Source organism: Bos javanicus, chromosome 29 (assembly GCF_032452875.1).
Source record: "Bos javanicus breed banteng chromosome 29, ARS-OSU_banteng_1.0, whole genome shotgun sequence".
Lineage (NCBI taxonomy): Eukaryota > Metazoa > Chordata > Mammalia > Artiodactyla > Bovidae > Bos > Bos javanicus.
The window spans coordinates 5,323,483-5,337,538 of NC_083896.1; the positions used below are offsets into that span (position 1 = coordinate 5,323,483).

The 14,056-nt window shown below is 43.3% G+C and overlaps 1 protein-coding gene across 1 annotated transcript; it reads left to right on the forward strand.

The window, feature by feature from the left end:
• The first annotated feature begins 419 nt into the window (after positions 1–419).
• On the forward strand, positions 420–13,728 carry LOC133240909 (tripartite motif-containing protein 64-like). Its single transcript, XM_061405896.1, has 6 exons — positions 420–830; positions 1,326–1,421; positions 2,333–2,576; positions 3,535–3,544; positions 4,860–4,957; positions 13,661–13,728. Exons 1-6 carry the CDS (start codon positions 420–422, stop codon positions 13,726–13,728), a joined length of 927 nt encoding a protein of 308 aa, XP_061261880.1.
• The last annotated feature ends 328 nt before the right edge of the window (positions 13,729–14,056 follow it).

Here is a 14,056-nt window from a genome sequence, read left to right on the forward strand (position 1 = left end):
AAGAGCCCTTGGAGAAGGAAAAGGCAACCCTTTCCAGGGTTCTCGCCTGGAAAATCCCAAGGGCAGAGGAGCCTGGTGGGCTATAGTCCATGGTGTAGCAACGAGTCAGACAGGAGTGAGCACACTCACACTAATCTTTAAGCTTCTCCATGTATTAATAATTTTAGTATGATTGAAATCCTGATTTATTTGAAACCAAAAAGTTGCCAAGGACTCTTACTGTATTTCATCTTTTGTATAATAGTTCAAATCCAAGGTGTATACAGTCACCATTTCTAGGTTTGTTCTGGGGAGGTAAGCAAATAGGGAAATTAGAGTTCAAGACAGGACTTTGTCCAAAGGATTTATTTTTCCTGATGAGGGCAGAAGAAAGACTTTTTCTCTTACCCTGTCTTATTTCTTTTTTAATTTTCAGAAACATGGATTCAGACACACTGCAGGTCTTCCAGAGTGAACTCACCTGCTCCATCTGCATGAACTGCTTCCTGGACCCCATCACCACAGACTGTGGGCACAGCTTCTGCCGTCCCTGTCTGAGCCTTTGCTGGGAAGAAGGCCAGACTCCAAGGAGGTGCCCGGAGTGCAGGGGAATATCAGAGAGGCCTGATTTCAAAACCAACATTGCCCTCAAGAGGCTGGCTTCCCTTGCCAGACAGGCCAAAGCTGACCACGACCACAGCTCTGAGGAGCAGATCTGTGTGACACACCAGGAAGCCAAAGGCCTTTTCTGTGAGGCTGACCAGACCCTGCTCTGTGGGCCCTGCTCTGAGCACCCCGAGCACGCAGCTCACAGCCACAGTCCAATACACAGGGCTGCTGAGGAATCCCAGGTAGGTGATGCCTCTTGAGCAGTTTGGGATCCAGAGGCTCCTAAGTCAGAGAGGAAAATGAAGATGCTATGATGTTGCTGGGGATGGAGATAGTGGAGGTGGGATTTCTGAATGTGGATCCTCACATATAATGTGTCCTCTCAGTGTTGTTGCTCAATTGTCCACACGTGTGGAAATGCAGCATCCCGGGGCGGGTGGGACCAGGGACACAGGATTTTGATGGGAGCTTGAGGCTTTCTTACTCGGGCTATTAGAGTCTGAGTCTCAGTATCATGGGACATGGATTCCATTATCTGTAAAGTCCCCCCAATTCTCTAGTATACAGTTCTATTCCTTGATATTCAAATATTGGCATCAAATTAATGTGGAAAAGTCTGACAACAGCCTCCTAAGTCAAGTTTTCTGTGTAACTAATAAATGCCTTTTCTCATGAATAAGGGGATTAAATTTACAGTGTCATCTTCTGTGTCACTAAATCCTGTGGGTATTTTTCAGGAAAAACTCCTGAAGAGAATGAGCTCTTTATGGAAAATGAGAGAAGAAATCCAAATTAGTCTGAATCAGGAAGCTAACACAACTCAGTCCTTTGAGGTAAGAATAAAAATGTTCCTGTTTATTTGTATAAATATTGATATAATTTTACCTTAGATTTTTTTTTTTACATCAATGTAAGTTCCTGTGAAAGGCTACTGGTCTCTTCCCTGGAGGAGTGGTTTCAAATGACTGATCAGTAATTGCAATGAGAACAGGCTAATATATGCTAGTTCAAAGAATGCTAGTATATTCGAAGACCAAGGCATGAAATGTATTCCAAGGCCAGATTTTGAAGATTGGAAAAAGCCTTTTCAGACATGGGGTATAAGATGCATTGCACTATCTGTGACTGTGAAGGAGAAGAGAGGAAGAGAGTCGTACCTAGAGGAAAACTGATGGCTCAGGGGTAAAGAATCTGCCTGCAGTGTGGGCGCCACAACAGACCTGGATTACATCCCTGGGTTGGGAAGATGCCCTGGAGGAGGAAATAGCAGCCCACTCCAGTATTCCTGCCTGGAGAATCCCATGGACAGAGGAGCCTGGTGAGCTATAGTCCACAAGGTCACAAAGAGTTGTGTATGACTGAAGAGAGTCAAGCATGCAGAAAAAAAGAAAATACTTATATTCAAAATGAGGTTTACTTCATGAAAGAATATTTAGAAGAATCAGAGAAAGGAACAAGAGAAAAACAAGACTCAGGTCGGAGAGGAAATAACTGATGGAGTAAGATCCCGGAAGAATCTTCCTTGGGAGACAGCCTGGGGTCCCTCAGATGACTTGATTTAAACAGGCAAAGAGATTAGGAATTCAGAGAAAGCATGGGCAATAAGGACCTGAAAATATTCAAGACTCTTTGAATGCATGTGGCAGTTTGTCAGGAACTTCCTTGATGACACTAAGGAAATAATATTTGGAGTTTTCTTTTGAATGTGAACATATGTAATGCTTTGGATCCACTATCTCTGCAGGACTATGTGGCCTTAAGGAAGGTGATGATCAAGCTTGAATATCAGAGGATGCTTCTGTTGCTCCGGGAGGAGGAGCAACTGCATCTGGAGGCCCTGGAGCGAGAAGCCAAAGAGATTTGTGAAGAACTCAAGGAGAGTGTGTTCAGAATGTCTCAGTACAGAGAAAGTCTGAAAGAAATGTACAAAGAGCTGACTGAGATGTGCCACAAGCCGGACATGGAGCTGCTCCAGGTGAGAAAGGAGGGTCCATCCTCAGAAAGAGAAACACTCTTCTAGACGAGTGCTGTGACACTGAAATATTACCTATCCAGACAGATGATTACACAACCAGCAAGATTCTGTGACCAGGGGAAAGTTAATTTTCTTGGAGTAAATCTTACTATCAGATCAGATCAGTCGCTCAGTCGTGTCCAAATCTTTGCGACTCCATGAATCACAGCACGCCAAGCCTCCCTGTCCATCACCACCTCCCGGAGTTCACTGAGACCCACGTCCATCCAGTCAGTGATGTCATCCAGCCATCTCATCCTCTGTCGTCCCCTTCTCCTCCTGTCCCCAATCCCTCCCAGCATCAGAGTCTTTTCCAATGAGTCAACTTTTCACATGAGGTGGCCAAAGTACTGGAGTTTCAGCTTTAGCACCATTCCTTCCAAAGAAATCCCAGGGCCGATCTCGTTCAGAATGGACTGGTTGCATCTTCTTGCACTCTCTGTTATCCACTCTTCCTGAAGACACTGAGGTTCTTACTGTCATACAGACAAGATATTTAGAACTGGTATCAATTTTAATGCAACCAATGGTTCTTTTTATGCAATTGTCTGCTTTACTTTAATTGTTACCATAAATGGTGAGATCGCTTCCTGAAGACAGCAGTGGGCAGTGAGTGACACTGGAAACCTAGATGTTGCTGCAGCATTGTGCAGACCCTTCCTGCCCCCTTTGCTTCCTTAATGAGACCTGAGGAAGCCCATCATGTCTTAGGTTAGGGTCTGTTATGAAGATTGCTTCTGAGTGTTACGTAGAAGACATTTAGAAAACTGTCTTATTATGAAACAAGAATAGGAAAAGGAGATGGAAACAGACAAAACTCTAATGATTAACATGATTTTTTTTTCCTTTGCAGGGCTTGGAAAATGTGCTGGAAACGTGAGTATACACTAATGACTTTTGATTTCTGAAACATTTTTGTCTTTTTGATGAAGTGGACCCACAGTTCTTGCTTGGGACCTGGGGATTGATTTCAGGTCCTCCCCCTTATCTGAATCCCAGGACAGGATCCTTTATACATAATACCATGTTATTCGCAGATAACTAATACACATGCTCCTGTACACTTTGTCATCTCTAGACAACTTTACAACATATACAGTATAAAGTAAATGCTACATAAGTCATTCCCTGGTATGTGGCATTTTCAATTTTTACATTTTTGGAAGTTTCTGGAATGTTTTGTGAATTTTTTCCACTCAGAACAAAAGCAAAGGGGAAGGAAGTTTACACTGGGAATTTGGGATTGACTGGTACGTACTGTATATGAAATATAATTAGAATAGTAGCTCTGATCCTATTATAAAATAAAGGAATAGATAAGCAAATACATAGCCCAGAATGTACAGATTGAATCCATGTGTGAATCCACAAGTACAGAACCCTAGCATATGGATTACCAACATTGTCTTTTTGGCCATTTTCTATTTTATTTCAAAAGAATTTCATGGGTTTCTGACCCTTGGTCTCAGTCATTTCCTTGTCATTTGACTGAAATCAAATATATCTGAAAACCTGCTGACATTCTGGGCTTTGTTCCACCTACTCGACCCATTCTCTCCAGCTTGACCACAATAAAACTTAGTGAGGGATTTTTCTAAGACATCACAGAGGAAGAACCTATCCTAGTGAATTGAAAGGCGAAAAAGGCATGAAAGAGGCATATTCCCTACCATGACAAGAGACTGTGATTTTGTTAATACTGAGTAGAAGTGACTCAGCCTGTTCCATCACAGCAAGCGCCCTGCAGGCAGGACCTCACACGGAGCGCCTTTCTGCTGCCCACTGCTAAGTGAGACATTCAGGACCAGGACAGCCAGGTTGGACCTGAGTCACTTTGCTGGACTGACAAGAGTAAACATGTCTGGTCAGTGAGCACTTCTGTTTAGACACAGAATGCATCCTCGATGACTGCTTTGTGAGTGAAGTCTCACAGGCTTAGCCTGAATTTTTTGCTCTCTGTAAAATACCCAGGATCTTTGAATCTATGGAATTGAGGTAGGGAAAGAAGTTTAGTGAGTGCAAATTTGGAATATTGTCTGAGAAAAATGGGGAAAATGAAATTTGATGTAATTTCTATTTAGTAAAATATATGGCAACATTTTTATATTCTCAAATGAGTAGAATATATTATATATGCAAATCACTAAAAGTAGGAGAATCCTGAGAACATATGGGATCCTGTGGTAAAGTCTGCTGTTTTGCAATGCTCATGTGATTAGCCATTGGTCTTGACATGGAATCGATGTCCTTTGTACAGGACTCATCTGGCACAGATACAGAAGCCTCAGCCCGTGAACCCAGAGCTCCCTTCCTGGCCTGTCTCTGGATTCCTACACATGCTGAACAACTTCAGAGGTAAGAGTCAGTCTTTTGGTGATCAGGACTACATTTCATTAGAGCTTCTTGGGAACAACCTTTCTTTTATTTTCCTTTTATTTCTTTTTTTTTCTTTTTTGGTTACGAAGGTGGTGCATAAATTCCTGAAGTTGCTAACACCTTTACTAACTCTATCAGTTCAGGTCAGTTGCTCAGTCTTGTCTGACTCTTTGCGATCCCATGGACTGCAGCATGCCAGGCTTCCCCGTCCATCACCAACTCCTGGAGTTTACTCAAACTCATGTCCACTGAACCAGGGATGCCACCCAACCATCTCATCCTCTGTCGTTCCCTTCTCCTCCGGCCTTCAGTATTTCCCAGCATCAGGGACTTTTCAAATGAGTGAGTTCATCACATCAGGTGCCAAAGTATTGGAGTTTCAGCATTAGCATCAGTCCTTCCAGTGAATATTCAGGACCGATTCCTCTAGGATGGACTGGCTGGATCTCCTTGATGTCAAAGAGACTCTCAACAGTCTTCTCCAACACCATAGTTCAAAAGCATCAATTCTTCCCTGCTCACATTTCTTTGTAGTCCAAGTCTCACACCCATACATGACTACTGGAAAAACCATAGCTTTGACTAGATGGATCTTTGTTAGCAAAGTAATGTCTCTGCTTGTTAAAATGCTGTCTAGGTTGGTCATAAATTTTCTTCCAAGGAGCAAGCATCTTTTAATTCCATGGCTGCAGTCACCACTGGCAGTGACTTTGGACTGCACCCCCCAATAGTCTATCACTTTTTTGTTGTTTCCCCATCTATTTCCCATGAAGTCATGGGACCAGATGCCATGATCTTAGTTTTCTGAACGTTGAGTTTTAACCCAACTTTTTGACCCTCTTCCTTCACTTTCATGAAGAGGCTCTTTAGTTCTTCTTCACTTTCTGCCATAAGGGTGGTATCATCTGCATATCTGAGATTATTTATATTTCTCCCAACAGTCATTATTCCAGCTTGGGCTTCATCCAGTCAAGCATTTCTCATGACGTACTCTGAATTTAAGTTAGATAAGCAGGGTGATAATATACAGCCTTGACTTATGCCTTTCTCGATTTGGAAACAGTCTGTTGTTCCATGTCCAGTTCTAACTGTTGCTTCTTGACCTGTATGCAGATTTCTCAGGAGACAGGTGGTCTTGTATTCCCATCTCTTTAGAATTTTCCACAGTTTGTTGTGATCCACACATTCAAAGGCTTTGTGTATTCAATGAAGCAGAAATAGATGTTTTTCTGGGACTCTCTTTTTTTTTTCTGATGATCCAGCAGATGTTGGTAATTTGATCTCTGGTTCCTCTGGCTTTTCTAAATGCAGCTTTAGACTCATTGAAAAAGACTTTGATGCTGGGAGGTATTGAGGGCAGGAGGAGAAGGGGATGACAGAGGATGAGATGGCTGGATGGCATCACCAACTCAATGGACATGAGTCTGAGTGAACTCTGGGAGTTGGTGATGGACAGGGAGGCCTGGCATGCTGTGATTCATGGGGTCGCAAAGAGTTGAACACGATTGAGCGACTGAACTGAACTGAACTGAGAGATAAAAGGCAGGCTAAGGACATTGGAGGCAGGAGAAAGAAGCGTAGGGTCCTGCTCTGTTTCAGTAACAGGTGAGAAAGGCAAGAACCTCTGAAAGTCAGGCCAGTGGAAGCAGACAAAAGAAAAATTAGAAAGATACTCTAAGAATGATGCAAATTTATCTGGTGTTTGTGCATGAGAAAAAGGTTTGATGAAACATTTTCAGGTGAATATGTATGACATTCATAAACACTATGATGAAACATAAAGAGAAGCTCTTTTTAAATTTTTTAATTTCTTTATTTTTTAATATAAATTTATTTATTTTAACTGGAGGCTAATTACTTTACAATATTGTAGGGGTTTTTAAGAGCCTTACATTGACATGAATCAGCCATGGGTGCACATCTGTTCCCCATCCTGAGGAATCTCTGCAGGAATGAGTCAGCGCTGCTCTCCATCTACCAGTCTGTGAACCCAGAATTCAATCCAGGAGCCATCACTGGACTGAGGGACAGACTCAACCATTTCCAAGATAATGTAGCCCATTGGTGAAACCACACATCCCCGTCCTCTGAACATGGTTTTGCATTGGCAATCTTTTTTTTTTTTTTAAACTTTACAAATTGTATTAGTTTTGCCAAATATCAATATGAATCCGCCACAGGTATACATGTGTTCCCCATCCTGAACCCTCCTCCCTCCTCCCTCCCCATACCATCCCTCTGGGTCGTCCCAGTGCACTAGCCCCAAGCATCCAGTATTGTGCATCGAACCTGGACTGGCAACTCGTTTCATACATGATATTATACATGTTTCAACGCCATTCTCCCAAATCTTCCCACCCTCTCCCTCTCCCACAGAGTCCATAAGACTGTTCTATACATCAGTGTCTCTTTTACTGTCTCGTACACAGGGTTATTGTTACCATCTTTCTAAATTCCATATATATGCATTAGTATACTGTATTGGTGTATTTCTTTCTGGCTTACTTCACTCTGTATAATAGGCTCCAGTTTCATCCACCTCATTAGTACTGGTTCAAATGTATTCTTTTTAATGGCTGAGTAATACTCCATTGTGTATATGTATCACAGCTTTCTTATCCATTCATCTGCGGATGGACATCTAGGTTGCTTCCATGTCCTGGCTATTATAAACAGTGCTGCGATGATAACCATTGTGTTCAGTTCAGTTCAGTTCTGTTCAGTCACTCTGATGCGCTTCCCTGGTAGCTCAAATGGTAAAGAATCTGCCTGCAATTCTGGAGACCTGGGTTCGATCCCTGGGTTGGGAAGATCCCCTGGAGGAGGGCATGGCAACCCACTCCACTATTCTTGCTGGCAGAATCCACATGGACACAGGAGCCTGCCAGGCTACAGTCCCACGGGGTCTCAGTGGGACACAACTGATCAACTAAGCACAGCAAACAGTAACACGGATAAGGTACTTCACATTTTAAAAAATTTCCCCTAAACATTTCTCAGTAAGTAATTTTGTTACAATGAACACTACAGTTGATATACAAATAACTAAGTATGCAAAGCAATTTTTATGAACAAGAAAATAATACAAGTTGGTGACTGAAAAAAAACTATGTAGAGCCAAACCTGGAGGACAACTGGAAGAGAAGGGAAAACCAGACCTCCTACGTGACAGGGAGTGAAAGGCAGAAAATCACTAGTAGGGAATCTCTTCTAAGGAGGTGCATTTAAGTTTTTCTTTTCAGTGTAAATTTTCTCAACTACCATCTCATAATAATCCTGACAATGTGATCACCAGATATTTCAGTCTAAGAATAGTCACTTTCTCCCCCAAACCAAAGACGCAGTGGAGGTAACTCATATTACTAAGGACTTGCAGCAATGCACAGGTCATGAACTTCCTTGTGGCCTGAAAAGCAACCAGAGAGAAATAACCATGATCCCCCTTCCCCTTTATAATCTCAGAGTTTTGAGGAATTGTCTACTGGGGTTAGATATAATTTCTTCAGCAGATATGCTGGTAGTACCTGAATCTGATATTTTTTCCAGACAGAACTGTCCAGAAAGTCTTTGTTTTTTGGTTTTTAGTGTTTCTTTTTTTTTAAATCTAGGAGAATTCTACACCAGATCAGATAGGATCAGTCACTGAGTCATGTCCAACTCTTTGCAACCCCATGAATCGCAGCACGCCAGGCCTCCCTGTACATCACCAACTCCTGGAGTTCACTCAGACTCACTTCCATCGAGTCAGTGATGCCATCCAGCCATCTCATCCTCTGTCGTCCCCCTCTCCTCCTGCCCCCAATCCCTCCCAGCATCAGAGTCTTTTTCAATGAGTCAACTCTTCGCATGAGGTGGCCAAAGTACTGGAGTTTCAGCTTTAACGTCATTCCTTCCAAAGAAATCCCAGGGCTGATCTCCTTCAGAATGGACTGGTTGGATCTCCTTGCAGTCCAAGGGACTCTCAAGAGTCTTCTCCAAAACCACAGTTCAAAAGCATCAATTCTTCAGTGCTCAGCTTTCTTCACAGTCCAACTCTCACATCCATACATGACCACAGGAAAAACCATAGCCTTGACTAGACAGACCTTTGTTGGCAAAGTAATGTCTCTGCTTTTCAATATGCTATCTAGGTTGGTCATAACTTTCCTTCCAAGGAGTAAGCGTCTTTTAATTTCATGGCTGCAGTCACCATCTGCAGTGATTTTGGAGCCCAGAAAAATAAAGTCTGACACTGTTTCCACTGTTTCCCCATCTATTTCCAATGAAGGGATGGGACCGGAGGCCATGATCTTCGTTTTCTGAACGTTGAGCTTTAAGCCCACTTTTTCACTCTCCACTTGCACTTTCATCAAGAGGCTTTTTAGTTCCCCTTCACTTTCTGCCATAAGGGTGGTGTCATCTGCATATCTGTGGTTATTGATATTTCTCCTGGCAATCTTTATTCCAGCTTGTGTTTCTTCCAGTCCAGTGTTTCTCATGATGTACTCTGCACAGAAGTTAAATAAGCAGGGTGACAATGTACAGCCTTGACATACTCCTTTTCCTATTTGGAACCAGTCTGTTGTTCCATGTCCAGTTCTAACTGTTGCTTCCTGACCTGCATATAGGTTTCTCAAGAGGCAGGTCAGGTGGCCTGGTATTCCCATCTCTTTCAGAATTTTCCACAGTTTATTGTGATCCACACAGTCAAAGGCTTTGGCATAGTCAATAAAGCAGAAATAGATGCTTTTCTGGAACTCTCTTGCTTTTTCCATGATCCAGTGGATGTTGGCAATTTGATCTTTGGTTCCTCTGCCTTTTCTAAAACCAGCTTGAACATCAGGAAGTTCACAGTTCACATATTGCTGAAGCCTGGCTTGGAGAATTTTGAGCATTACTTTACTAGCATGCGAGATGAGTGCATTTGTGCGGTAGTTTGTGCATTCTTTGGCATTGCCTTTCTTAGGGACTGGAATGAAAACTGACCTTTTCCAGTCCTGTAGCCACTGCTGAGTTTTCCAAATTTGCTGGCATATTGAGTGCAGCACTTTCATAGCATCATCTTTGAGGATTTGGAATAGCTCAACTGGAATTCCATCACCTCCACTAGCTTTGCTCGTAGTGATGCTTTCTAAGGCCCACTTGACTTCACATTCCAGGATGTCTGGCTCTAGGTCAGTGATCACACCATCGTGATTATCTGGGTCGTGAAGATCTTTTTTGTACAGTTCTTCTGTGTATTCTTACCGTCTCTTTTTAATATCTTCTGCTTCTGTTAGGTCCATACCATTTCTGTCCTTTATCGAGCTCATCTTTGCATGAAATGTTCCCTTGGTATCTCTGATTTTCTTGAAGAGATCTCTAGTCTTTCCCGTTCTGTTGTTTTCCTTTATTTCTTTGCATTGCTCACTGAAGAAGGCTTTCTTATCTCTTCTTGCTATTCTTTGGAAATCTGCATTCAGATGTTTATGTCTTTCCTTTTCTCCTTTGCTTTTCACTTCTCTTCTTTTCACAGCTGAGTCAGGCCTCCCCAGACAGCCATTTTGCTTTTTTGCATTTCTTTTCCATGGGGATGGTCTTGATCCCTGTCTCCTGTACAGTGTCACGAACCTCATTCCATAGTTCACCAGGCACTCTATCTATCAGATCTAGGCCCTTAAATCTATTTCTCACTTCCGCTGTATAATCATAAGGGATTTGATTTAGGTTATACCTGAATGGTCTAGAGGTTTTCCCTACTTTCTTCAATTTAAGTCTGAATTTGGCAATACGGAATTCATGGTCTGAGCCACAGTCAGCTCCTGGTCTTGTTTTTGCTGACTGTATAGAGCTTCTCCATCTTTGGCTGCAAAGAATATAATCAATCTGATTTCGGTGTTGACCATCTGGTGATGTCCATGTGTAGAGTCTTCTCTTGTGTTGTTGGAAGAGGGTGTTTGTTATGACCAGTGCATTTTCTTGGCAAAACTCTGTTAGTCTTTACCCTGCTTCATTGCGTATTCCAAGGCCAAATTTGCCTGTTACTCCAGGTGTTTCTTGACTTCCTACTTTTACATTCCAGTCCCCTATAATGAAAAGGACACCTAATTGTCTTTGACATAATAGTCACTTTATGTACATAGAGTGACTCTATTATGTCAAAGACAATTGCCACGTTAAAATTGAGTTTTACTGGATTCTTCTTTTGTTTTCACAGTGCTAAGTTTCCTAAAATAACAAAAGCACCAATTCCAATCCCAGGCTGTTTGACAATGTGAGAAGTTGAAGGTGTAGACATGAATTCCAAAAGATCTAACTAGTTTGCCGTGGGAACGACCAAGGGGAAAGCTGTCTAGAAAACATCACTGGGTGCAGAATGAAGTGGGTTCCCGGGACTGAGGTCCAGGTGTGTGTCTGGTTTCTTGGATAAGAAAGGTGGCACACAGTCATTCAGTTACTTACAGTGTCAAGGATGGCATTCTTCATATTCTTTGCACCATCCTTTGCGTTTTCTCCTTACACAGAGAAACTTCTGGGCAGGATTGGTGTGTTCCTTGATATTGAAGGTAGGGGTTTCACTTTCTTCAGTGTTGCCAAGGGTCCCCTTATACCCAGCTTAGTTATCCAATTTCTGTGTCGGGTCTTATTTTTAAACTGGACACAGACTTTGAGGAATATAACAGGGAACAACACAATTAAAAGCCGTGCTACTAAATAAATCTCTTTCTGTACATCATTTTCTTGAGAAATCCTATGTGAAATACTCTAGAATGTTATTGCTGGCTTGTTTTTGTGAATATAAGATTTCGCTAGGCAGCACAGTACAGTGCAGTTAGAGAAGGTGCTGGTCCTTCCCTGGCTGGAGTGGTCTCAGACTCCTCTGATCCTGTGTCCTATCCCATCCCTTGAATCAGGAGTGCAGGGAGCGGGCACAGAGAATGGAATTACAGGACAAGAGGTTCAGCAGGCTTGCACAGTGAGGCATAGCCAGAAATTAGGTAGAATATCAACTGGAATGTGGGGGAAATACTGGAAGCAGGTTTAGCAAAGGAGTCAGAGCCCTGGGTGTGGTGTGTGTGGCAGGGAAGGCAATGATTCCAATCAGTCTTTCCCGGTATTCCTGGTCTCACCAGATACACACACACACACACACATACACACACATACACACAGATCACACTTGTGGATTCCTCTCCTGTTTGCACCATAATCATGGAACCATGTGGTCCGTGAATCTGCAGAGTTTATGCTTCTTAGACCAAGGGAGCCACAGAAAATTTTTGTGACCTATCTGGTGGCCGGACCTCTCAGCCTTGTCATCTGCCATTTATCCAGTATCTAAGGACCCCACAGCCCAAACCGGAAGTCAGAATACCTGAGATTTGTTGAAAAGCTGCTAGGAGGATGACTAGAGGTATCATGGCTGTCAGCAGCATTTGCAGATACTATGTAAATTATCAACTAAAAAGGATGTTAATCTGTACTGTTCTACTATTATTATTTAGGTCTTGTAGAATAAAGTTGGGCTTCCCAGATAGCTCAGTTGGTAAAGAATCCACCAGCAGTGCAAGAGACCCCGGTTCAATTCCTGGGTCAGGAAGATTGGCTGGAGAAGGGATAGGCTACCCAGGGCTTCCCTTGTGGCTCAGCTGGTAAAGTTAACCATTTTTTCTAGATACATAATGAATGTTAACACTTTAGCTTTTACTTGGCATAAAAATTTAACTCCTTCAAGGTGGATTTGAATTTACCTATGAGAAAATTGACATTTGGTTGCTAACACGAGTTTATTTATGAATCCAGTATGAGGGTTGTTGTTTAAAGACAGAAATAACAAAAATATATCACTGTATATATAAATATATATCACTGTGTTTATTTGTTATATTTTAAAACACAAATCATTTTATTTCATTTACCTTTCTATTTTCTTCAGAAAAATATGTAGCTACATGTTTAAGTCCATCTATGGAAAGACATTGATGACTCAGGGTTAAGTGTCATGTAGCTCCCGGGCAGGTGAAGATCAAGTTCAACAGGAAGGTAGGCACCGTTCCTGGTCCCCCAACCAGGTACCTGAGAGACCCTGGTTCTGACAATTCCAGCTCTAGGCTGTGGTAATGGAACTTCACATCTCCTGGAGCAAAGCATGGAGAGGCCCACTTCTCTGAAGCCCCCTGGACAGAACACAGAAACAAGTAGGAGGAGCCAGAGAACTGGGGACCCAGCTCTTTCAGCTGCAGAGTCTCAGACACCTGCTTCCAGAGCCTGGTGGTAGGAGAGACCTCTCTTTTCCCAAGGACTGGATCTCAAGAGGGTCTGAGGAAAAGCCTTCTGCTCCATTAGCTCTGGAAAATCCCCAGGAGTAACCAAGGCCCAGGAACCAGGAGGAAGTTTAGGGATTAAAAATTGTGGTTCTCCAGGAGCTCACAAATATCTCCAGAGTGGAGAAAACCCTGTGGTACTGAGGAATCCTGGCAGCTTCCAAAGGGACTAGACCCAGGAGGGAGATGATCTCCTACCTGCCCAAGGCCAATCTGCCCCCAGTGGTGCGGGGTCCCAGTAGACTCAGCCCTGGACTCAAGGGGTCGCTGCCCACTGTGACCTTCCTTCAGGGCAGGAAGGGACCTTGCAGACCTTTGAGAGGGCAACACTGGGCTCTGTGTTCTCGTCCCTGCCTCTGTAGGCACTGAAACTCTGACAATCCAATGTGGTTTTGTCCAGAGAAGGAGCTTTTCCCTGAAGCCCCAGACCGGCTCGTGTACCTGGCACATCTGGGAAAGCAGGGGTGAGGCTCTGCTCAGCCCAGAGTCCCCCTTGGAGGATGTGCAGGAGGGGGCGAGGGAGGGGGGCTGCAGGGGTCCTGGAGCTGCTTTTTACACTCAGGCTGCACCACTCACCTCCAGGGCCTGCATCCCCAGGGGAACCAGGGAGCTCCACTCCTAGAGAGAGGGGGCAGAATAACTAGGAAGGGCTCTAGGACTGAGAGTTCAAGAACTCCTGCCCTTCATTGAAAGAGAAGCTGTAGACAAGGAAAGGGGAGACCAAGAATCCTGAGAGGTGAGTACCTGACCCCTGCTTTCCTCCTGCTGCTGCCCTGCACCTGAGTGAAGGGGTCAG